The sequence below is a fragment of the Erythrolamprus reginae genome, chromosome 3, assembly GCF_031021105.1.
Source record: "Erythrolamprus reginae isolate rEryReg1 chromosome 3, rEryReg1.hap1, whole genome shotgun sequence".
Taxonomy (NCBI): domain Eukaryota; kingdom Metazoa; phylum Chordata; class Lepidosauria; order Squamata; family Dipsadidae; genus Erythrolamprus; species Erythrolamprus reginae.
This window is the reverse complement of record NC_091952.1, coordinates 57,105,086-57,131,624: the sequence shown is the minus strand read 5'-3', so window position 1 is coordinate 57,131,624 and position 26,539 is coordinate 57,105,086. Positions and strand designations below refer to the sequence as shown.

Genomic DNA, 26,539 nt, shown 5'->3' with positions numbered 1-26,539 from the left:
TTTTCTTTCCCTCAGTGTTGCCCCACAAAAGCCTATCCTATCCTATCCCCCTTCTCTCCCTCCGGCTTTCTAGCCCCCTTTCTCCTTCATGCTTGCCCCACAGAAGCTTCTCCTACGCTATCACATTCTCTCCAGACTTATTTTCAAGTTGGGAGGAAGAATAGAATGTCTAACTAATTTGCATCAGGGCGCGTTAATAAGAAGGAATATTACGATCTGGTGGTCATTTTGAAAAATCCTTTCTTAGCAAGCACCTAGAAACCAAGAGGAACATACATATCAAATTTCAAGTTTGTAGGCTTTACAGTTTCATGATCGGAACCTGAATGATTTATACATATACATATACAAATACATGTACATACATACATACATGCACACACACACACAAACATATATACATACATTCATACATACATACATACACAGTAGATTGATATGTCAAGGAAACATCACATCAATTTCAATGGATAAAACCATTCTAATGCAGTGCATATAAATGCTAACGGTATTTATTTATTTTTAGAACCTGGTTAGAAAGACAAAAAAAATTCTCCTAGAAATATATTTAGCAAAATACTGGATACACCTTATTGAGGACTAGATACCAATCTTGTATAAATGTAACTCATCACAAATAGTCTTGCCAACTTCAGCAGAGTATTGTTGGAATCAGTATCTTCAGTCTGCAACTTTTACTTACTGTAAAAGCACACTGATTCAGGTACCTAAAGATGTCTATCAATCTGTCACTAGAGTGCTGATGCCAGTAACCCATTTACTGCAGTTAAAACTTATCCAAATTCTTTAAAATTATTTCCTGAACCCAAAACCAGGCATCGGTCAGATTAAAATCTTACTTCAAAAATAATACAAGGCACATTTATGGTTAGGACCTATGTTTTTTTAGAATAAGACTGTATACTGTTTTATTATTCAAATATTCATTTCTGCAAATGTTTAGCATGCAATATGAAGGCAGTGTTTTTTAAACCATTTTGCCCAATCTAGTAATATAATCTAAGGAGAGAGAAAAATGCAAATTTTGTTTTACATAGTTGTAAACCTTCTATCAAAGAAACAACATTGTGCTTTTGCCGGTTTCTTAATAAATATTTATTATCTCTATTGTTCATCAAATGCTTATATTAACAACTAAAGTTTGTAAACCATGTTTTTAATATCTTTTTGCTAGAAGCAGCTTGTCATAAAGTTTCCCCATTTCAATCAGTTTATGAACTTAATCAGTATACTGTATTAAGTTCAGAACTGAAAGAAGATGTGGCTTTTCCAAGTCATAATGCAACACTCATGGTACTGCATCGTATGCAGAGATTGAAAGATTTTCATCTCCAATACCTTATCCTTTCTGTTTCCGGCTTTGTGATGTAGTTATCAACTTCTATGACTACCACTACAACTGACTATTTCATAGGTAGATATAAAGCAGCTATCAATGACAGTGGCACAGCAAAAAGTCCAATTACTCCAAGCTTAAATAGGGTGCTGTTTGAAGATAATAAATTATGGCACAGAGATTGCTTGTGTGCCATAATTTTGGAGTAACTTATCACTCTTTAAAGTTTTCAGATTTCCCTTCAGTGAGAACAATATTTGCTGAGACTGCCTCTCTGGCTGCATTAAGTTATTTAATCATTCTAACTACAAAGGTTTGCTGCACGCTAATTAGCTTATCTTGTAAGTTATCCTCCCTCTATAACTCAGAAATTGTTTTGAAATTGAGATGAAAATGATAGCCATCCCCTTCTAAGTGTCACATTAGAAACCAGACTGGTGGGTAGTATTACATTATATGTAGCTGCATGAATTAATAATGCTAAAATATGCATGCAGCACACACCTAACTCTATAAAATCATCTACAAAAAAGACTATTCCCAGCCTATAATCTTCTTAAATAGCAATTATTCAACATAGAAAAAATTCACATAGTTCTGAAAGTTTCATTGAATTTTTTCTTCATAGCACGTATTATTCATACATGCTTCCCTAAGTCATTTTATGAACTCTGCAAGTAAAATCCAAAATTTTAAATAAGGATGTAGAAACTCGCAACATAAAATGAAAACAATGTAGGAATTATGGAACTGTTCTTTTTGGTTACATACAACTGGCATTGAAGGAGTAATCCTAATTATTTAAAAATGTTTAAAGGCTTAACATGCACATTGTCAACCTGCTTTAACAGAACTTTGACTATTATGAAAATAACAAGCAACTCCAGTAAATCTTTAGATATTTTATTGTGCAGACAGTAAGGATCTTTCTTCAATTACAACTTTATTTCAAACATGGGTCTATGAGATCCCATCCTATACTATCAAATGGACCAGTTGAGCACCTTGAAAAAATATGCAGCAAAGGCAATTGTAAAAGTTAATGGAAAGTTAAGCGTTGATGGAAAAAATGTTTACTTCCCAAAATGAAAGTCACCTGTATCACTGTCTTCCAACAGAAAAGGACTTGGACCATGGAAGCAGCAAAAAGCAACTTAATATACATTTGCTTTAAGATCATCAGAATAAAAATAAATTGCAATACTTTTTAAATTTTTCATATGAGCATACAGAGGAAAAAATGCATTTCTCTATGGAGAAATATTGTGCTTTCAAACTTGCAGTCCACTGTGCTACATACAACTTTAAAGTGAGGGTCTGAACTGTCCTCTCTTTTGAGAGAGAAATTTTATAGTTTTAATGTAGAATGTTCTTCTACTGAAGTTAATATTATAGAAAGATCAGAAGAAATGGGAACATCAGCTCCTGAATAGAGATTTTTGTAAAGAGCAATGATGAGAAAAGGCCTTGAACTGATATATCTATAATTTATAACAGGATGCAAACCTGTCACCTATATAGCTTTTGCACCTACCCACAAATTTCTTGTTACAAGGACATCGCAGAAAACTCCAAATAAATACTAATTATGTGCTTTATAAATTATTTTGAAAAAATAACATATTGGCAACATTCAGCAATAAGACTTGTGGATTTTACAGTTGGCATCTTTAGGCACGTATTACTTAACTTAGTTATCACATGATCTAAGCATGAACAAGATTTGATGTAACTTTTAACGTTCCAATTTATTCCAGCTGTCGTCCAAAACTGAAATGGCCAAGAAATAGATTCATAATAGATATAATATTTTTGTTGAGAATGATGAGAAATAAATTCTTCCTTTCGCACGTGCAGAATAAATTATATTATTTACTTTCCTTGAACAGCATACTGATAGCATGCAGAATTTCTTCATAATAGCTGAATACCAAATGTCTATAGCATCCAAACAAACAACACAGCTATGTTATGAATGTCTTAATCACCTTCTGAATCTGTTTTTTACAGACTGGGCAAAGTGAACGTCCTTTCTTCAATCGTTTTGCACATGAGAAACAGGTCACCAGGTGAGCTGTCCTTCCGTGGATAATATTCCCATTCCGCGGCCTCTTCAGGCACACAAGACAAGGCTTCAGTAATTCTTTGCTATTTTCAAGAGGCTGCACTTCTTTTTCTGTGCACTTAACAAACCGTAGCGAAGTTTCTTTGTTTTCACATGCCAGGGCTAGATCCAAAGAATCCATAGAGCTTTTAGAGGACAGGATGGGCGTGGCCACTGAACTGCATAAGTCTTTAGGCCGTACAACTGGAGCAGATATTGTCCTTCGGCAATCTGGGACATCTATGCCTTTCGGGTCTTCTCTACCGTGCATTGTAGCAATGTTGGATGTAGACAGCGATTGTATTAGCTTGGGACAATCAGAGAACCAGTCTTTTCTTAAGGCCCAGCAGCGGAAGCAATACCGTTTAATGGGAGAATTGAACTTCTTGCACTTGATGCACTGCCAGCTATCCTGCTGAATGAAAAGAAGCAGTCAAACCAATTAGAGATGAATGAATTCGCATATAATTTTTCTCCTTCTGTAAAGGAAGAAAGGAGAAAGAACTCAAGTGCTTTCATTAGTGACCCATTTAGTCTCCCTCAATTGAAACCAGTCAATATTCTAATTTGTCTATTAAAAACAATGATTAATAAAATATCTGATTAAGAAGCCCTATTCCCATGAATCTCGGTTTCATTTCTATTCTAGGATTTCATTTTGCTACACACAAAATTTTTAATATCACATTCTAAATTCAAGAGCTATTTAATTAATTTCTCAGCCTCCAGAATTGTATAAAATTTGTTGAAACTGCACTATTGATAGTAGCTTACTTGTTTACTCTACATACAAGACAGATGGCTTGTGAGTTTGAACTATAATTTATCTGACCAATAACAACTTTGTTAAGATGGTGCATACTGCAAAATGTAATCAACAAAGTCTTGATCAGCAATATAGATAACACAATTCCCAAGTTGAAACAGCTATTTGGGCCAGCTAACCAAATCCTCTTTAATGCAGGAATTCATTTTTAAGCATCTCCACACAGAGGGCTCTTCACGCTCTGCTTAACCACAGAATGTTGATTAGCAATTTGCTCCATTAAGATGTCTTTTCCCCTAATATTCAATCAGAATCTTCTTTCCTACAAAATAAGATCATTGTTCTACATCCTGCGCTTTTGGATGGTAGTGTTTTGATATTCACTTGCATCTTTGCTTTCAGGTGCCTCAAAAGTGCTGTCAGTTATCTTTTTTCACCATTAAATTTAATTCTCAGAGAGTCCTAATAGGTTTTCAGCCCTCAATTATTCTCACAGTTTTTTATGCACATATACAGTGGTACCTCATGATACGAACCCCTCGTCATACGAACTTTTCAAGATACGAACCCAGGGTTCGGAATATTTTTGCCTCTTCTTACGAACTTTTTTCACCTTACGAACCTGCCGCCGGCCGCTGGGATGCCCCACCTCCAGACTTGAGTTCCTCCCAGGTTTTTTCCCACCCTGTCCTGCCCCATTCTCCCCTCTGGATCTCCATGGGTTTCCTCCGTTTTTCTGCACTCTTTCCTGCCCCATTCTCCCCCCTGGATCTCCATGGGTTTCCTCCGTTTTTCTCCACTCTTTCCTGCCCCATTCTCCCCCCTGGATCTCCATGGGTTTCCTCCGTTTTTCTCCACTCTTTCCTGCCCCATTCTCACCTCTGGATCTCCATGGGTTTCCTCCGTTTTTCTCCACTCTTTCCTGCCCCATTCTCCCCTCTGGATCTCCATGGGTTTCCCTCCCCCCCACTCAGTTCGCCTCAGCTTCGTCTGCCTGCAGCTTTTTTTTTTAAAGCCTTAATGTTTTGGATTTTCCTAATCGGCTTGCACGCATTATTGGCTTTTCCATTGATTCCTATGGGAAACATTGTTTCATCTTACGAACTTTTCACCTTACGAACCTCGTCCTGGAACCAATTAAGTTCGTAAGATGAGGTATTACTGTATCTGTTTTTCTGAAAAATATTTAAAGTACAGTGGTCAGAACAGGATATAGTATTCAGATGGGATCTGTTCAATACAGATTTCAGTATTTTCTTGTATTTACTAACCGTTATTTAAAAATAATGCTTTTACTGATGCAACTTAAAGTTGCATTTTCTTTTTTAATAGTGTGTTACACTGCTGACTTGTAGAAATACACACTCCAAGAACTGGATGGCTTCCACCCTGATGTTCAGAACCTATTGAAGGTTGGGCTATTCTCTCAGGGTATGATGATGGCTAAGCGCCATATTGAATAGGTTCTTTTTTTCTGTAGTATGATTCTTACTTTTTACTTTTTAATTACTAGTCACTAGAGTGAGTGGGGCAACCTCTAAGCCGAATGAATGCATAAATCAATAACAGTACAGTGATCCCTCGATTATCGCGAGGGTTCCGTTCCAAGACCCCTCGCGATAATCGATTTTTCGCGATGTAGGGTTGCGGAAGTAAAAACACCATCTGCGCATGCGCGCCCTTTTTTCATGGCCGCGCATGCGCAGATGGTGGAGTTTGCGTGGGCGGCGGGGAAACCCCGATCTTCGTCTGCTCGCTGCTGCTGCGGCCGCCCAGCAGCTGATCTGCTCGGCAGCGCAGCAGCAACGAGCAGACGAAGATCGGGGTTTCCCCGCCGCCCACGCAAAGGGGAAACCCCGATTCGGCTCCTCGCTGCGCTGCCGAGCAGATCAGCTGCTGGGCGGCCGAAGGAACCTTCCCTGGGTCTTCCTCGCTGATGCCCCCGCTCGCCCGCCCGCCGCCCGCCCGCCGCCCGCCAGCAAGAGGGGGAGAGATAGAGAAAGAGAGAGAAGGAAAGAAAGAGATGAGAGAGGGAGGAAGAGAGTGTGAGAGAGGAAGAAGCAAGATAGAGAAAGAGAGAGAGAAAGAAAGATGAGAAAGGAAGGAATAGAGTGACGTCATCGGGTGGGAAAAATCGCGATATGGCGTTTCGCGAAGAACGAGATCGCGAAAATTGAGGGATCACTGTAATAGCAATAGCCCTTAGACTTATATACTGCTCCATAATGCTTTAGAGCACTCTCTTGAGTATATTACAATATCAGCATAATTGCTCAACAAATCTGGGTCCTCATTTTAGCAAACTGGAAGGATGGAAGGCTGAGCCTGTTAAACTTGAACTCCAGACTGTGGGCAGTTAGCTTTCAGTACATTCTAACCAGGGCTCCAAATTAAATCCATCTGCCACAGAATCCAGTGGAGGTAATGAAACAGAGGCAGAGAAACATTCAAGGCACAATAGCAAAAAACTAGTTTCATTGGAATATCATTATGGTAGTATATTTCATATCCATTGTATAATGTTGAATTTAATTCTGTTATTTCCATTAGGAAAACAGCCAATCAAGGTAATTTTGAATTGTGTTTATATCTTTTAGGATATTAACTAGACCAGCCTGAACAATTTCTAGAGAGAAAAGACTAGATTAATATCTTTAAAAATATGGCCCACAAGGAATTGCTGCTATGCCAATCAACTTTCAGTAGCAAACCCCAGGATGGCAGCAAAGGAGTTGGTAGTGTCCATGAGGCTGCCAGAAGCATGTCTTTAAGAGTGGGTGTGGCTCTGAAAGCCTGCAGAACTTCCTGATGACAGCCACAGTTGGTACCACTGGATCAGTTTTTTTTAAAAATCCGACAGGCTGCACAAAGCTGTTTGGAAAGCTGCTGCATGCACTCTGGGGGCCAGGCCTGAGACAGTCTAACCATCTTTATGTCATGTACCTGCCTGCCTTCCATCTATTTATTCAATCCCTTCATCAAAATGCTGAAAACTACTGGGACCAGAAACAAAGCCTGTGAACCTTACCGAATACTTTAGTTCACTGATGAGCACTCTACAAGATTTTGATTTTCAAGTCAGATCTAACTTAACAGACATACCTTACAGGCCCTTTGCTAATCAGACCATGGGGAGATACATAAAGATAAATGTTTCTGCTAGCTTATATCCCAGCCCTTTCTTCCATTCTAACTTATTTCTAATATGCCAGCAAAAAGATAATTGGTGGCGGGGGAGGAGAACAGCAGGGATGTTAAGTTCTTTCACATGTAATTGGCAGACCAAAACCGGTCCAAAGCCAGAATGCTTGGAGGTTTTGGCCTGCCACCAATATCTTTTCTTCTAAAGCAAGGGTGTCAAATTCGTGGTGTCATGGCAGCGTCACATAATGTAGAGACCTTTTCCCCCATCGCTAAATCAGATGTGGATGTGGCCAGTGCGTGAAGCATTCGGCCCACGAGTTTGACAGCCCTGTTCTCTAGCAAGGTACACCATCCAGATCACCGTTAAAGCTATAAGTAAGCAGGAGATAATTAAGCAGAATTAAGAAGTGCTGCTATGGGGATGCACACTGAGCAAAATAGGAAAGTTTCCACCATTTTGTCTCAGCTCCAGGACACTTCAGTTCCATCTCTGCACAAGTACAGAAAGTGTTAACATAAAGTGACAATTTAAAAAAATCTTTTCTAAAACTATTACTTTACTTTGTTTAATCCAACATTTTAGCTATTTCAGAGGTGGGCTGCTAAGATGGGACGGTGATGTGTGCTCGCTCCTGTGGCTCTGAGTGCTAGCGGAGTCCAGTGCAGTTCTGCTACTGCAGCAGAATCACACACAGAGATGCAGATGCGCCCGTGTTTCGGTGTGGTTTTTTGCTTCCGTGCGCGTGCGGAGGCAAAAAAACGCACCGAGACACCGGCACACCTGCGTCTCCGTGTGTGATTCTGCTACCTGCACAGCTAAAGTGGCAGAACTGCGCTGGACTCTGCTAGCACTCGCAGCCATGGGAGCGAGCACACGCCACCGTTCCATCTTAGCAGCCCACCTCTGAACTATTTGTTGAAAACAGATCCTGCAGGCTTAGTGAGCTCAAAAAGTAGGTACAGGTAGTCCTCAACTTATAACCATGAATGTGCCCAGAACCTCCATCACTAAGCAGTTATGTGGGTTATAACTGATTTATGGCTTTTTGCCATAGTCATTAAGTGAACAATGGAGGTTAAGTGAATCCAGCTTCTCCCATTGACTTACTTGGAAGACCTCTGGGAAGGTTGGAAAGAGTGATTACATGACCCCAGAACACTGGAATTTTGTAAATACAAGCTGGTTGCCTAGTGCCTGAATTTTAATCATACAACCACTTATGTTGTGATTGTAATTGGGAGAACTGTTCCTAAGACATTTTTTTCAGCATCATGGTAACTTCAAACATTGAACAAACTGCCATAAATTGAAGACTAGCTGGATATCAGACCCAGCGATCAATGAAATGGGAGAATGATAAATAAAGTTGAAAAAGCTTTTAAGAGAGGATTAGACCAATTCATAGAGATTGAAGTATATGTTATGATGAATATTATTGTGCACCATATCAAAAAAGATAACTCTCTGAACTTTGGAAATATAAAGAGATGGTGTCAGTGCAGTTATGTCCTGCTAAAATACACTGCTAAAAAAAATAATAAAGGGAACACTCAAAGAACACATCCTAGATTTGAATGAATGAATGAAATATTCTCATTGAATACAAACATTGAACAAACTGTCATAAATTGAAGACTAACTGGATATCAGACCCAGTGATCGATGAAATGGGAGAATGATAAAGAAAGTTGAAAAATTAAAAGAAGCATAAAGTGACTAAACAGTTACTCTGAATTTCTTTAAGTCAATTAGACAAGATACTGACTTTCCATTACTTCAGATTGTCCAATAAAAAACGATGGTAATGAGAACTGTTGGGGTCTACCTCTTAAGTACAGTGGTACCTCGAGATACGAGTTTAATTCGTTCCGGACCTGGGCTCTTAAGTCGAGCAGCTCTTATCTCGAACGACTTTTCCCCATAGGAATTAATGTAAATAATTTTAATTGGTTCCAGCCCTCAAAAAACTCACAAAGTTAGTCTAAATTATGCAAAAAGACATTGCAAGAATAAATGTAACTTTACTTATTAATAAGATGATAAGCTGAGAGCTTTCCTTCCCTTCCTCTTTTTACCCAAAACAATCAACATGGCAAACTTTTATTTTTATTCATTAAACTGTAGTTATTTATTCAACTTCACTGCCACCCAATCCTGTAGAGGGAGGAAAGAAGGGAGGAAGGAAAAGGAAAGCAAGAAATGGAGGGAGGAAAGGAAGGAAGGAAAGAAAGGAAGAAAGAAAGGGTGAAGGGACAGGAACAGAGGAAGGAAGCAAGGAAACTTATGAAAGGGGAGAGTAACTTCACTGCCACCCAATCCTGTAGAGGGAGGAAAGAAGGGAGGAAGGAAAAGGAAAGCAAGAAATAGAGGAAGGGAAGGTAAAAGAGAGAAAGAAAAAGAGCAAGAAAGAAAGCAAGCAAGAGAGAAAGAAAGAAAATGAAAGAGAAATAAAAATAGAGAGGGAGAATGAAAGAAATGGAAGGAGGGAAGGAAGGAGAGAAAGCAAGAGAAAGAAAGAAAGCAAGAGAAAGAAAGAAAGAAAGAAAGAAAGAGAAAGAAAAAAGAATGAAAGAGCAAGAGAGCAAGAGAGAAAAAGAAAGAGAGAGAAAGAAAGAAAGAAAGAAAGAAAGAAAGAAAGAAAGGCAACTTCAAAGAAAGGCTCACTGAGCATCTCTCACACTCTCTCTCTCTTTCTATCCCTCTCTTTCTCTCCCCCCTCTCCCCCCCTTTCCCTCTCTCTTTCTCTCTCTCCCTCTCTCTTTCTCTCCCCCCTCTCCCCCCTTTCCCTCTCCCCCCCCAGGCCGGCAGCGATGTTTTAAAACAGCCGCGCCGTTTGCGAGCTAACTCCTGAGGTGCGGAAGTTCGCCTTTGGCGTTTGGGCCACTCGGAATGTGAAATTCAAAACAGCGTTCGGATCCCCCCACCCCCAGCAGAAGCCAAGGACCCCCAGAGTGGGGCGGCAGGGGAGGCGACCGCCTCTCCACTCACCAAGTGCCGGGATACGAGCCGAGAAGAGCCGGGCTGGCTTACTTTCCTTCCTTCCCGCGCTGATGCAGAGCCACTCGAACAAAGCGTCACGCCCCCCTGACGCTTTTGGCGGCAAAAGAGCCCAGCGTCGCTTCGGAAGCCGCCGAAAGCATCAGAGGGGCGCGACGCTTTGTTCGAGTGGCTCTGCATCAGCGCGGGAAGGAAGGAAAGTAAGCCAGCCCGGCTCTTCTCGGCTCGTATCGCGGAGAGGGGCGGCATACAAATCCAAGTAATAAATAAAATAAAATAAAAAAATGTCTCTCCTCTCCCAGCTCTTATCTCGAGTAGCTCTTATGTCGGGGTTCCACTGTACTGAAAAAGCTGTTTTAACAAATTATACTAAGCATGTAATCATAAATATTATAATCAAATCAAGTACACTAAATCTAGAAAACATACCTCAGAGGGAACATCAGTATCTGTGTCATCACTGAAAAACTGAGAATCTTCAAGATCAGAAGATGCTGTTTCACTCATCTATAGTGAATAAATATAATATATAGATCAGGAAAGGAACATGCTGCCATGTTAGCCCAGTAGGTGCAAAAACATTACAATGGCCAATGCTTTAAATCAGGGGTCTCCCACCTTGGCAACTTTAAGACTTGTGGACTTCAACTCCCAGAATTCCTCAGCTAGCCAATTCCCAGGTAATTCTGGGAGTTGAAGTCCACCAGTCTTAAAGTTGCCAAGGTTGGAGACTCCTGCTTTAGAATAAAGTCTACATCAATGTTTCCTAATGCTTAATTTCTTATTATAAAGAAAAAATAGACTATGACAACAATATGACTGACTAACAATGCAATGGTTAGTCCAGTTTAGTCTAGTGGTTAAGGCACTAGGCTAGAAAGCCAGGGACCATGAGTTCTAGTCCTGCCTTATCCATGAAAGTCAGCTGGGTGATCTTGGGCTGGTCATTCACTCTCAGCTCACTGCACTTCACCAGGTTGTTGTTTGGGGAAAGTAGAAGGAAAGTTGCTGGAATACATTTGCTGCATTGAATTATTTGTAAATATACTGCTAAAAAATAAATAAAGGGAACACTAGATCTGAACGAATGAAATATTTTCATTGAATACTTTGTTCTGTACAAAGTTGAATATGCATAACAGCGTGTGAAATTGTCAATCAGTGTTGCTTCCTAAGTGGACAGTTTGATTGCACAGCATTTCATTTACTTAGAGTTATATTGTGTTGTTTAAGTGTTCCCTTTCTTTCTTTCTTTCTTTGAGCAGTATATAATAAAGGTGAGATTAAATAAGTAAGCAAGTTATACTCATTTAACAAATTCCTTCCAATTATTGGAACTTACTACTTTATTATCTTCTTTTCTTTCTTCATTAACTTGTTCACAATCAACTATTTTTGATGGGACGGTGACATGGAAATTATCTGAAGTGGCTTCATTGAGGAACCACAAATCATCTGTAGTATCTGAAACAACAACAGTATCCACATCCTAGAAAAGAAGGAAGAAATACATTTTGAAAATTTTTAGACTTTCAGTTTACTTTATAAAGGTAACTATAAACAATGATCGCACAAAGCTTCCCTTTATAGCCACAGGCAGCGAGATAAAAAATAACTTACAATTTTCAATAACACTTCATTCTTCCTGCTTCAGCAATGGGTAGTGAGAAATTTTATTTAACATCCAATTAAACAAAAGTTATAATAGAAATTATACAATAACCTCGGGAAGGGAAGAATTAAATAGAAACACGTACATATGTATCAAGTATTCTAGGGCCTGGATGCTTTAAATAGCTTCATTTTTCAAAGAAAAGGCAGTCTCATTATTGTAATGAGAAAAAAAGAATTGGTCTTCCATCATTCCTCCCAAACTTTATGTGATATAGTAAGGTCCAAGAGCAGTCAGATCAGGTATGAAATCTCTTTAATTTAATATTGATGGCTTTCCAAGTCCCTACTTTTCTCCCCATTATCCTGCATTACTTCAACAACTCTGCTCTCTGGAAGTCTTTCTTATTTCCTTAAAAGTCACCAGTTATAATAATAACAATAACAACAAAAATAGAGTTGGAAGGGACCTTGGAGGTCTTCTAGTCCAATCGCCTGTTTTTGCAGGAAACCTTATACTACTTCAGACAAATGGTTATCCAACATCTTCTTTAAAACTTCCTGTGTTGGAGCATTTACAACTTCTGGAGGCAAGCTGTTCCATTGTCAGGAAGTTTCTCCTTAGTTCTAAGTCATTTCTCTTCTTGTTTAGTTTCCACCCATTGCTTTTTGTTCTACCTCAAGTGCTTTGGAGAATAGGTTGACTCCTTCTTCTTTGTGGCAACCCCTGAAATATTGGAACACTACTATCATGTCTCCCCTGGTCCTTCTTTTCATTAAACTAGCCATGCCCAGTTCCTGCAACCGTTCTTCATGACACCCTATAACAGAAAACAGTTTTTACTTCTACCACTATGTCATCCTTTTGTGATACACCAATTAATATTAATCATATATTATTAATTATATCAACTAATATCAATGTGATCTACAGCAACCTCTGGGCCACTACTGGGCCGAGAGCTGTTAAAAACCAGGTCACCTGAAGCGGCAGGCAAGCATGCATGTATGCATCCCTCTTTGTATGAGCAGTGTGCACATGCGCTCCATTTCATATGATCGGCTGATACGCATGGCCACTGCTCACGCAAATGGAACTGTGTGCACACGCTTGTCCACCGCTCAACAAAACTGCCTTTTCTCTCCCAGTCTGCAAAACGGGAGAAGTTGGGGAACTCAGATCTAAAAGCTAGAAAGTTGGAGATGGTAAGTTCCAGTCCCACCTTAGCCGTGAAAGTCAGGTGCGTGATCATGGGCCAATCATTCTCTCTCAGCCTGGCTGTATTCTGTGGTCATGGTTTTATTTCAATTGTTTCCTGCGGTTGTTGAATGTGCTGGTATTTGTCTAGTCTAAGGCCAGTGTCTATGATCATTAAATGATTTATTTTTCAGCCTCAACGCAGCAACCAACAATGTCAAAGACCACTTTGAGAATAGGAACCCTTTCAATTTTTGATAAAATAATGAAGTCAGGCTAAGATATGCAGGTTTATGTATATACGGCATACTATTTGCTCATTTTACCTTATTTGTATGTATATCTGTTGAATCATTGCTTCTGGACTTGTAATTGTTTCTCAGATTCCCTAAAAACCACCATGGAAGGCCAGCTACATCCCATTCTTCAACCAAAAAATCCAATGTGGTTTGCTCTTTTGAAAGGTTATCCATCAGTGCTCCATCTGCAAAATTGAAGAGACACTTAATTTAAAATAACTTTGCTAGTGAAATCAACTGGCAAGATCACTTATTCTAATATTATATCCATGTACATTCATCTGTGTGAACTGCAAGTAGTTCTCAATCTGCAACCACATTTGAGGCCAGAATTTTTGTCTTTAAGTCAAAGTGAGTCATCACATCACTGGATTCAATTTCATGACTATTTTTTTAATCACAAAACTACGGGTAATCCAGCTTTCCCAATCAACATTTCTTGTCAGAAACTGCCTGGGAAAGTTGCAAATGGTGTTCAAGTGACCACAGGATGCTGCAACCTGTCATAAATGTAAGCCTATTCGCAAGTATCTGAATTGTGATCACTTGATCAAGAGCTGATGTGATGGTTGTAATTGTAAGGACAGGTCATAAATCACTTTTTCTGAGGCCACTGTAACTTAGAACCATCATTAAACAAATGGCTGTTAAGTCAAAAACTACCTGTATATATTTCTATTTCCCCCAATACACATTATATGCAAAAAGCTCTGTATGAGAGATGTACCAAGATTTCAAAGAGGTGAGTAAGAAAAAAAGGTTTTGTCCTCCCCAGTCCCTGGGAGCACTCTGCAGGCCTCCCAAAACTTCTGCTCACAAAAACAGATTAAAAATAGGGCGTGCAGAAGGTTTGGGCGTTTTTGCCTTCCCCAGCCCCTAGAGCACTCTGCAGGCCTCCCATACCCTCTGCATACTCTTTTTTTTGTGAAAGATGGAGCTTCAGGAGGCCAAAAATTAGATTATTTTTAATATTAGATCTGTTTACATTGTCTTCTTTATTGTTGTTAGCCGCCCCGAGTCTTCAGAGAGGGGCGGCATACAAATCTAATAAATAAATAAATAAATAAAAATAAAAAATGGCTGTATTTGGCGTATAAGACGCACCAACATTTCCACCCTCTTTTGGGGGAAAAGGTTCATCTTTGTCCGGATATATATATATAAGCAGAGTAACGCAGGAGGATTAGATATCATAATCTACTTTGGCAATTAAATGAACCAGATAAATGAATGAAGACATGTTTGTATAAAACAGTAGTTTACTCTTCAGTGAAAAATATCTTCAGTCTTTTATTTACAGGAACTTTACATCAGCTATGTTCAACTTACTTACAAGTAGATATTCAACCAATCAAGGTTACAAGTAGATACAAAACCAATCAGGTTTCTAGTAGATACTAAACCTATCCAGGTTTCTTCGTATCACTATCTCAGTTCTACTCAATATCTAATTCACGCTCAAACTGCTCCAGCCAGCTACCACCATCAACAGCAAACGACCAACAACCAACAAGATCAACAAGGAAATGGTGAAGGTGATCCGCATATTATAATTTTCTGGCCCAATCACATTGCATTTCACGTGCAATGACTCAGCATGCTTTACATTCTACATTATCTTATATCTTATATGGCAAGAGCCAGGGTGGCGCAGAAGGTAGAGTGCTGTACTGCAGGCCATTGAAGCTGACTGTAGATCTGTAGGTCAGCGGTTCAAATCTGATCACTGGCTCAAGGTTGACTCAGCCTTCCATCCTTCCGAGGTGGGTAAAATGAGGACCTGGATTGTGGGGGCAATATGCTGGCTCTGTTAAAAAGTGCTATTGCTAACATGTTGTAAGCCGCCCTGAAGGGCATAAAAATCAATCAATCAATCAATCAATCAATCAAACAAACAAACAAACAAGGTAATCCATTTCATCTTTTACCATACATGGTCCTACAATGAAATATCACCCAGGATTGCAATTCCTAACAGTCTTATATTCAAAAAAATACAGTATATATGCAATTTTCACAAATTAAATTGAATATTAAATATTACCTAATTTGTATATTCACATGAGAGAGAAATGAAGTGTTTTCTTAAAAATACTCTGGAATATCTAACTGTATTAAGAAGAAATAATAATAAAAGGAAAACCACATAGGAATCACACGCTCAACAAAAACAACACATTTTGCACATATTGTGGAAGATCTGTTAGATAAATAATGTGTCTAACAATCAAAGCAATCTAATCATATCTAATTGAGGGGCCATATTTACCTTCTTTCTCCTTGCACGTATATTTTAAGGAAGATAGATTACCTTCATAGTATTCCTGTTCGGTGCTGAAACTGCTCTCTCTGTTATTCTGCTTAAAGGAAAAAAGAAAAATAACTATTAGTTTAGATCTATGAAAGAAGCACAGGGATGTAACACTTCCTCTCTTAGTCACCAGCTTAAGAGCAATAGTCGCATACAGTTCAAATACCATCAGTTACAGTAGAAATAAGACTTAACAAAAATTGCATTTTATTAAAGATCAAATAGACGCAGATATGCAACCTGATAGTTCCATAAGTCTTTCACCACAACTCTCGTGGGAGTTGTAGCCCAAAACTTTTGGAAAGATGCCAGGCTGCTCATCCCTGAACTTGAGTGTGCACGTGTGTATACACCCGCACACAAACATACGCAGAACACATTACAATACAGCTACAATAGGATAGTTGTTTCCAAAAAGCTGCAAAGGAATGCTATCAAGCTTGTTATCTTTGTATCAAATTAGGTAGCTTTCTCTTAAGGTGGACAATATTGATTATTCAACGAGAGAATGAGAAACCATCTTGATTCTCCTAAGGTTTTCAAGTATTATGAGTTTTCATGGTCATAATGTCTATGTCAATCCCTGGTAAACGAATAAAAACACTCCCACCCAGTGCAAAGCTGGTAGGACTAAGGAAAAGAAATGCTACATCCCAGAGAACATGTTCAGAGAATGGAACTCTGTAGAGAACAGAGAATGAGCACTCTGTCCCTGCTCAGTGGGGTCCCAAGAACTTCTGAGGAAGGCAAAGACTCACCAGTAAACAAGTCAGAAGTTCTAGCAATCCACTTCGCACAGGTACAGAGAAGGGACGCTCTGTACGACAAAAGAAACCACCCAGCAATGGGTTTACCTTCAGCCGATCTTGACTTGGATTATCCTCGCTCTGATCCTTTGCGAAAGCAAGTGTCTGTGCAGCATCTAGACAGCAGGTAAAGAAAGAAAACACCTTCCCTGGTAATAACCATTCTCACAATACAGAGGGAGCCCTTGTCAAGCAAGCATACCGAGTTCTTCACGTATGGGTGTGAAATGCTTCGAAATTTCTCACCCAACGTTGTTCCATTTTTTAGCTCACTCACACATGGAGAATGGAGGATGGAGCTGATAGATCCAGCTCTATATTCCCTAAATCATGATTAGCTACCAACCTCTAACACTAGAATTACCAACAAAGTGGACAAATATGTCCACTTTGTTGGTAATTCTAGTGCTAGAGGCTGGTAGCTATTGCCATTTTTTTAAGAAAGAAAAGCCAGTGCATAACTAGATCTTGATCAAACATGGGTCAGTACACTTCTAACCCAATGAAAAACTAACTCTACCATCTCTTCTATTTGCAATATTAGGAAGTGCCCATTAGCGCCAGTACAATGTACCTTCCTTTTCAATATGTAGATACATTAGATGTAACTAACTGCATCTTGAAGTAAAAGTAAATAATAAATATTTTTATTTGCTTTCGGTATAACCCTCGTACTGCTTTTTTGAAAAGGCAATGGGATTTTGTTTTTGTTTTTTCCTTGAAAATGTTTCACTTCTCATCCAAGAAATACTTTCAAGAATAAGAAACAAAATGCTTTTAGGGAAAAAACCAAGGATTTCAATTCCCAGAATTCTCCAGCCAGCTGTGCTACAGCTCCGATGTCACCACAGCTCAGGAGAAAAATTAGATATGGCAGAAATAAAAAAATATGTTTCAAACTTTACATGAAGACTTTAAAGACAATATGGATGGAGTCAATGAAAGTATAAGTCAAATGACAGAAGAAATGAAAGCGATAAAGGGAATTATGGAGAAAAATGAACAACGCCTTTAAAAAATGGAAGAGAAGGTGGTGGTTAATGACAGAAAAGTTGAGGAATTGACAGAATCCAACAAAAGACAAGAAATAATAGTAATAACCCTGAGGATAGATAAATCTGAATATTATTTGCGCTTTCAAAACTTGACGGAAAAGACGGGAGGGAACTTGGCAGAAATAATGGCGGAAATTTTAGCAAAAGTTTGGGAAGAAAGCAAAGAAGATTAAATGATATTGACAAAGTATGCAGAAGTATTAATTTGTATAACCCAGATGATGAAATTAGACAAAGGAGGCAGCATTAGAAAATAATATATACGTAATAAGAGGAAGTAGAAAAGGAGAGAAATGGGAGAGAGTAGAAGGAGAGGTAGAGAAGGGAGAAGGAAGGAGGAAGAGATGGTAGTAGAAAAGGAGAGAGAAGGTAAAAGAAAGTAGGTCGTAGAGCCGGAATAGCCACCTGAGATAGAAAGAGGGGAGTTGGGAGAGGAAAGATTGAGGCAGGCTGAATAATAAAAAGTAAAGTTGGAATAATTTAGATTATTGTATTGAAGAGGCAATGTATGCTTATTGATTTGTATCGAAGGTATATATGATGTTGTATATGATTTTAATGTGGAGAATTTTTTTAAAAAATATTTTAAAAAGAAAAGACTCTTCTGCAAAATACACTGAAACTGCACACAGGAACTCAGTTCTAGTACTTCAACAAGAAATTACAATGACCCTTAACCCACCAATAAAGAGCTATTTACAATAGTCACTTCTTTTTATATCAGATTGGAGAGCTCCACTGGTGGCAATCTTTGAAGGGACTGTGAAAGGCAACATAAATAGTAGCATTTACTATATATAAAGCTTACCCTAAGAGCAATTTTATCGTGCATAAAGCAAAACTATTGACTGATTGCTCATATATGTTCCTAATTTTTTAAAAAAGTCAATGCACAATTATCCTGACTGCTTTAGAAAAGCATCTTCAGATACAATGCTGCATTTTGTTTGCTATGCAGTTTAGTTTTGAATTTTATATCCCAATATTTTATCTTGTCAAAATAAAGCTTTATTTCATTTTTTAGCTTTTAAAATTGTGTTAAATCACATAGTCAGGCAGCCAATCAAATCTTCACAACAAATAAACACGAAACCCACTATCCTTAATATTAGACTGATTTCTACAGAGCAAGGTCAGCAATACAGGCAGTCCTCACTTACCAACTTCCCTGTTTAGTGACTGTTCAAAGTTACAATAGTTGAGAAAAACACAGCTTTGCAACCAATCCTTGCACGTTTGGTGGTCACAAAGTTGTACTGTCACCATTTGTAAGGTTCAAGAATCAATTTTGAGAATGAAAATGTGAAATCACAATTCGGAGTCCTATGATGTCTTGTCTTGCTTAGTAACCACAGTGATTTGCTTAACCACAAATCCAGCTTCATGATGTGATTTTTTTTTTGCTTAGCAACCGCCACACTTACTGACAGAGTTGCCAGTTCCAATTATATTTAGTAAGCGAGGACTACCTGAATTTCTGTTTGAAACTCTGTACTGGTACACAACACTGGATTAATTGTATATCTATTTGAATTAATTGTATGTCTATCTACTCAAATCAGGCTAGTGGTAAATTAACCAATTCTAACTAAAGAAAGGTGAAGATCAAGATCTGTGCATTCATTCTGTATTTCTTTTAGTTGTAGGTGTACAGGTAGCTCTCAAGTTACTGTGCAATTGAGCCTTCCCATGACATAACTTGTGATGGTTGTAAAGTAGGGCAGTCATGTGACCAACCCTGTTTTACTATCCTGTTTTCCCCAAGACCTCCCCTGATAATAAGCCCAATCAGGCTTTTGAGTGCATGGCAATAAGGCCAAGTGGTTATTTCAGGGTTCAAAAAAATATAAGACAGGGTTTAATTTTCAGGGAAACATGGGTACCTGTTTTTGCAACGGTTGTTAAGCAAATGCCCTAGTCCAGTGATGGCGAACCTTTTTTCCTTGGGTGCCGAAAGAGCGTGTGTGTGCACTATCGCGCATGCGTGAGTGCCCACACTCATAATTCAATGCCTGGGGAAGGCGAAAACAGCTTCCCCTATCCTCCCGAGGCCCTTTGGAAGCCGAAAATGGCCTGTTTCCCAACTTCTGGTGGGCCTTCCCCAGGCTCCAAAGGCTTCCCTGGAACCGGGGGAGGGTAAAAATGCCCTCCAATCCCCCCAAGTCTCTCCGGAAGCCAAAAACACCCTCCTAGAGCCTCTGTGGGAGCCAAAAATCAGCTGGCCAGCGCACATATATGCATGTTGGACCTGAGCTAGGGAAATGGCTTGCATGCCACCTGTGGCATCCGTGCCATAGGTTCGCCACCACTGCCCTAGTCAATAAGTGAATTTACGTACAGGCTAGTTTTATTGAAAACTAAAAATAAATGCTAGTTTATGGCCAAATCATGAATGTGGGTCACTGCAAATGGCCATAAATGCAACCTGTTTGCCAAAGTGTGGTCATGTGAACGGGATGCGCGGGGGAGAGGGGAGTATACAACCTATGGAACCTCAACCAGTTGTTAAACCTAGGACTATCTAGATTCTTTTCTGAAATGGAAAGAATGTTTTGCTGCTCTGATCAAAGTCCAGCGCTGATTTTGTCTGAAATGCCAGCAATTGTTTGTGACTGAAATTATTCACTTCAGTGTAATTGTCACACTACCCTCAGAATGGTCACATTGATGTAGTTCAAAGAAGAAACAGAAACATTCTGTACTTCTCCAGAATGCTCCATTCCCACAATGGAAGGTCTGGAACATGCCTAAAAAAAGCCAACAGTACATTTATATGCAAACATGCATTTCCTATTCTCATACCAGATTCTCCGACAGTGTAGAAAATACGAAGTTACCCTGATTCAATAGACAGCTTAAAAATAATCAAAACAAAACAAAACAAAAAGAAAACCTTGTGTTTTCTTCCCCAAGAAAACGTTATCATGTTCACAAATCCATTTTCTGCATTGCAAAAGGATTTGGGCAAAGGATAAAGCTGTACAGGTAGAAAGCCTGGAGACCAGCACAAGATATGTCTATCGGCATACTTAATTTAAAAACATTGATACTATGATGATGATCCTAGTTCTAATTTTATTTTAATATAGGGTAACATATTACCAGGGTTTTGGTTTTGTTAGCACAAAGCTGCAGAATCCCAATACAGTACGTACTCCCAATCTTCAGAGCACTTCATCTCAAGCAAACACTTTCACATATTTTTACTTACCAAGATTTAATTTTACAAAAAGAATGAATTTGAGGAAACCTACCTGCAGTACTGGTAAGCGTCACATTCCTTCTCAGCATATCATGAACAAGTCTGTGGAAAAATAATAAATAATGAGCGGAGAACATAATTGTATAAAGCAGGAGTCTCCAACCTTGGCAACTTTAAGACTTGTGGACTTCAACTCCCAGAATTCCTCAGCCAGCTAAACATGAGCAGTATCTGCATGTTAGCACTACCATACAACCATGCGCATTTGCTTCTGCTCTGCTATAGTCAAATATACTGATTAGCCAAAGGAAAAAAGAGACTGGAATATTCAGTATTCACATATAATATATACCCAGACCATAGGAGATATGGATGAATTTTCTTCTTCATTTATTCCTTCAGAAAAAAAGGTAATAAAGGAATGTTAACTAATCGTGCAAATAAGAACAAATAGAATAACCAAATTACACCAAATTGCAGTAACCAAGTTCACCAAAAATATTAATGCTATTAATCAGAACAGAAGTTAATAAATCAAATTGGTTGCAGGCAATTAGGTGTGCTAGTAAATAGAATAGAATGGAATAGAATTCTTTATTGGCCAAGGGTGATTGGACCCACAAGGAATTTTTCTGTGGTGCATATGCTCTCAGTGTACATAAAAGAAAAAATCCATTTGTCAAGAATCATGAGGAACAACACTTAATGATTGTCATAGGAGTCAAATAATCAACCAAGAAACAATCAATATTAATAAAAATCTTATTGATACAATCAACAGGTTACAGTCATACAGTCATAAGTGGGAGGAGATGGGTGACAAGAATGATGAGAAAAAACTAGTAGCAATAGTAGTGCAGGCTTAAAAATTTATGAACTGGCTCCACCACCTCCATTGCCACCAATGCCCTGTGTACAGTTAGTCCTTAATTTACAACAGTTCATTAAGTGACCGTTCAAAGTTACAACAGAATTGAAAAAGGGACTTATGACTGTTTTTCACACTTATGACTGTTGTAGCATCCGCATGGTCACGTGATCAAAATGCCGACGCTTGGGAACTGATTCGTACTTATAATGGTCACCATGTCCCAGGATCATGTGGACCTCCAAGTCAATGGGAAAGCAAGATTCATTTAAAGACCGTGTGACTAATTTAACAACATTAGCAATTCGCTTAACAACTGTGGCAAGAAAAGTCATGAAGTGGAGCAAACCATACATAACAAATGTTTCACTTTACAGCGAAAACATTGGGCTCCACTGTGGTCCTAAGTTAAGGATTACTTGTAATAGCACAGAACAGCTGATCTGTAAGCTAGACACCAAGACTCAATTCTACTTGCACGTGGGCTTGCAACGTTTCTGAAAATTTAGCAATGGGCTCTCATGAACCAGTACAAACTGGTTCCAGCACACCAGTGGTTGCAGGTTTATAGTTTTTCAATAAACCTAAACAGTTTTCAGAAATTTTCAATATTCTTTAGACTAGCCACTATTTAGCCCAGTGATGGTGAACCTATGGCATGAGTGCCACAGGTGGAAGGAGGATCCATATCTGAGGGTACGTGAGGCATTGTCCTATGGTGGCTCCAATGCAGAGGTGTGTACTGGACAGCTGATTTTCGGCCTTCTTTTTGGTTGTTTTTTTGCCAACCCCAGGGTTCCAGAGAGCCTCCTGAAGCCTGGGGACAGTGAAAAACGTCCCAACCGGAAGTTCATTTCCAAACATCTGGTTGTCTAGTTTGGCCATTTTTCACTCCCCCCATAGGCTTCAGAAGGCTTTCCTGAATCAGAAAAACTCAGCCCAATTGGCTACCGGAATTCAGGAGGCTTCCTTTTTCGCAACCAGCTTGCTATCACTGATCCAGCCTATAATCTCTTCCAAATATTACACAAGATGATTAAGAAACATTGACAAAACAGATTTTGATAACTCTGTTCCAATACTTATTAAATTCATATTTGCCACTGAATTTTTGTATTTGATCATTTCGTCAGATGCCACCAATTGCAACACAATTCTTACAAGAAATTATTCAGTTAGATGTGTGTTTCCAAAGGAGAGTACCGAGCCAGAATTCACTGTATCTACTCAAAATAAAAGAGAATGCTTTGCTTTAGTTAATAAAATTTGCAGAATCATATTCCATGGGTATGACAGAGATTTCTTACCTTGGTTCTTTCACAGAGAAACTCTGACAGCCCAAAAGCTCCCCCAGCTGGTCTTTTCCACAGTGTACCAGGTGCTGCTGTTCTTCGTCATACAACTGTTTCTGTGCAATGTACTTGCCAAGATAGATCATACACTAAAAAATAAATAAAAAATGAAAATTTCAGTTATGCTGTCTTATACAAAAATCAATCTCAGTAATTACTTTCCATCGTTACAGTAATTTTCAAACCTGTGTGTGCACACACACAATTTTCAACACAGTATGAACAAACAACGAAAGAGCACCATAAAAACACCTATGGATCTCTACTATAATTCATTAAGCAAGAGAAAGTGTCCTGAAATATATATTTTTTAAAATCAATAAAAGACTAAAATGAATCCAAAGAATAAGAAAATCAAAGAATATATTTAAAAAGGAAAAACAAAAATTATGATCAGGTAAATAAAATAATCAGGAAAAATATGGTGAGTTTATAGCCTCCAAAGGAACAACGGCCTTATTTATTAATTATGTTTATTATTTAATTCTACCATAGTTTTACCTGTTTCATGTTTATGTTTATTAGCTTTTTTCGTTTTATTTGAACAGTGACCATTCTGTGAGGGGGGAAAGGATGTGATATATGAATAAATAAAAACAAAAATCTGCCCTATCAAATGAAAGCAGCCATACATTAGAATGTTTATTTCAAAAAAGTAATGTAATCTGAAAACTGAAATAATTTCCACCAGATCTTTCTTATATTAGATTATGCTCTAATACAAATTAGGTAGGCTGCCACTTTTGTCTGCATAAGATTGGATGAATTCAGATGGCCTTTTCCAGGCACCTAAAGGATCTAACCAGTATCCAGAAGAGACTTAAAATGTACTCCAAAAATCTAGTGGGCATCTCTGCCCTATATTTTGTGAGCCGGAAAGATCTTGAAAAAAACTGCATTACTCTTCTGCCCTATACACTCCTAGAAAATGGAAACTGGAAGACTGTCACTATTGCTTTATCGGAAAGGATTCTGCCAGCAATTTAGAAATTGACTGTAGTAAATCCACTAAAATTATCTCCAGTTCTAACAGTGTTAGATAACTATCACCCAGTCTCCAACCTTCCCTTTTATGGTATTGGTGAATCCAATATAAATACGACGCAGGCTATGTGGAACCTTTTCAAGTCAGCATTTAGGCCTAAGAATGGAATTAAGATAGTACTTGTCACTCTTATAAATGACCACTAATAGGACCTGGTAAGAGGAGTGTGCCTCTTGGGATACTTTTAGATCTCTCAGTGGCTTTTATTGTCCACCACAATATCTTACCAGGTCGAATTATGTGGATAAGGACTGGAAGCAATGTTTTGCAGTAATTTTGTTCCTGCCTCAGTCAATTGTGGTGAGGAAAAAAGGCCATCCTAATGGCCCTTACAATACAGTACAAGGGTCAGTCTTTCCTTGTAAACATCTGTAGGAGGATGTTAGATAAAGTTAACTACCGTGGGAGTTGGAGTCCACAGTCTTAAAGTTGCCAAGTTTGGGGACCTCTGGGATAAACCTACGTACAGCTGGACCCAAACAAGAAACTATTAGTCCATTGAGGCTCTCCATCTATATCAATTTTATCTGTGGATTGTCAGGCTCTGCCTCTTGTAAACAGGTCCTGCTGATATAGTAAATGAAGATGTACTTACAAGATCTTTTGCTCAACTTGGTGTACTGAGTTACAAATCTTAGTTTGCAGAAGAAAACATTCTTCATACCATCCAGTTAAACTATGGCAATGCAATTTACATGGAGCTGCCTGTAAAAGCTACTCAGCACCTGCAATTAATCCAAAATGCACCAGCCTGTTTGCTAACTAGTTCATATTGGGAACGTATTCCACCAATATTGTGGGCTCTGCAGTAGCTTTCATTTAATTACCATCCTGATGCAATTTAAAGTACTAATTGATAGTTTTGACCTTTATGGTTTGGCATCATGTTACCTAATCTTAACTAAATTGTCTGTTCAAACATCTTTGTAGAATTGCAGATTCTCAATTATCCAGGTCATGGATGTCCCACAGGTGCTTTTCAAAAGGCAACTGGAGTTATTTCTTGGATGTGAGGCAAAATGTTTTCAGAGAAAAAAACCCAAGAAAACCCAGTTGCCTTTTGAAAAGCACCATTGGGACATGCCTGCTTTAACCTGTATCAGCCTGGCCTATTAGATCATAGAGAGAAAAACGAATCCTGGTGCTCTAAAAATAATAATAATAATACCCTTTTTATGACCCTGTAGTTCCTATTTGGGATATCAGAAAATAGAGTCATAATGTCAATCTTCTGAAAGTCTTGCTATAGAAACCACTCCAGTGCCATCTCAGGAAGATGCTAAAGGCAGAGCTAATCTGGAAAACATTTTTACTTGCTTTGGAATCATCTCCATGTAAACTGCATTGCTATAGTTTAAATGGGTGGTATTGAAGATGTCTTCTTGGGCAAACTAAGGTTTGCCACTTTGCACACCAGCCAAAGTTGTGCAAAAGTCTTTCTCGGTCGAGTGTCGGAAACCCGCAGCTTTCGAGCCGTATGTGGCTCTTTGGGGTCTCTGCTGTGGCTCCCTGACTCATCACTGGCTGATCACACTCCTCGCCCTCCCTTCCCAGTCACTCCTTGCCTGGCCTGAGAAGGTAAGGGTGACGGCGGGGGCTGGAGAAGCGGCCGGGGCTGATTCTCCAGCGCCTCAATCTTCCTGGAGCTTCTTCCAGCCCTTGTTGGTGCTGGGCATGCCTCGGTCGCTTGGGGAGATGTGCAACCTGCTCTCCGCCCTGAGACACTGGCCCAACCTGGCCACAACCTCACTGACACAGGGCTGATGGGGTGGGAATGGGATTCAGGAGGAAGGGACAATGGAAAGGTAGACGGGCCTGCAACACCCAGCCACGACTTTAAGAAGCTCAGGACAGCAGGAAAAGGGGGATGACCCCGCTGAACCTCACACGCCCACCCGGGCGTCAGGCTCGGAGAAAGCCAGAGGGTCCTCGCCAAAGATGGTCACCCGTCAGCTGGTCTCTCTCTCTCTGTCTCTCTGTCTGTTTGTGTGCGTGTGTATATGTCACTCCCTGCCTCTTCTCTCTCTTTCTCAGAAAGCCCAGCGTGCTCTCCTTGGAGCTCTTTGCTACCCCTTTTTCCTTCTTCCTTTTGGAAGTCTGGCTGAGGAACAAGAACAAGCCGCAGCAGCAGCTTCCCTCCTGCCCTTCTCGTGCACACCCTCCCGGCCCCACCACAGAAGAAACACAAAGCCAGGGAATGAGCCAGAGAGAGATACACACAGAGGCAGTGAGAGACAGAGAAAGGGGGGGGAGGCAGAGAGGTACAGAGGGGAGAGATGGGGGGAGAGGCACACACACACACAGAGGGGGGGGGGGAATATAGAGTCACACAGAGAGAGATATAGAGGGAGAAAGAGGTTAAGAAAGGGGGAGGGGGCAGACAGACAGAGAAAGGGAGAGGGGAGGGAAGGGAAGAGAGAGAG

General features: G+C 39.4%; 1 protein-coding gene across 13 annotated transcripts in view; it reads right to left on the bottom strand.

The window, feature by feature from the left end:
- Nucleotides 1-2,244: 2,244 nt before the first annotated feature.
- Nucleotides 2,245-26,539, bottom strand: part of MDM4 (MDM4 regulator of p53) — a 33,464-nt gene continuing 9,169 nt past the window's right edge. For 2 of the 13 annotated variants that reach the window (XM_070745450.1, XM_070745451.1), the window contains exons 4-11: nucleotides 23,027-23,160; nucleotides 20,904-20,953; nucleotides 16,643-16,710; nucleotides 15,747-15,837; nucleotides 13,505-13,662; nucleotides 11,712-11,858; nucleotides 10,799-10,876; nucleotides 2,245-3,876 (exon numbers count right to left, since the gene is read on the bottom strand). In XM_070745450.1, coding sequence (XP_070601551.1) covers nucleotides 3,322-3,876; nucleotides 10,799-10,876; nucleotides 11,712-11,858; nucleotides 13,505-13,662; nucleotides 15,747-15,837; nucleotides 16,643-16,710; nucleotides 20,904-20,953; nucleotides 23,027-23,160 — 1,281 coding nt within the window. In that variant the 3' untranslated portion in view covers nucleotides 2,245-3,321. The remainder of the gene's footprint in view (nucleotides 3,877-10,798; nucleotides 10,877-11,711; nucleotides 11,859-13,504; nucleotides 13,663-15,746; nucleotides 15,838-16,642; nucleotides 16,711-20,903; nucleotides 20,954-23,026; nucleotides 23,161-26,539) is intronic. The other 11 variants (XM_070745457.1, XM_070745459.1, XM_070745454.1 and 8 more) reach the window with 11 other exon arrangements.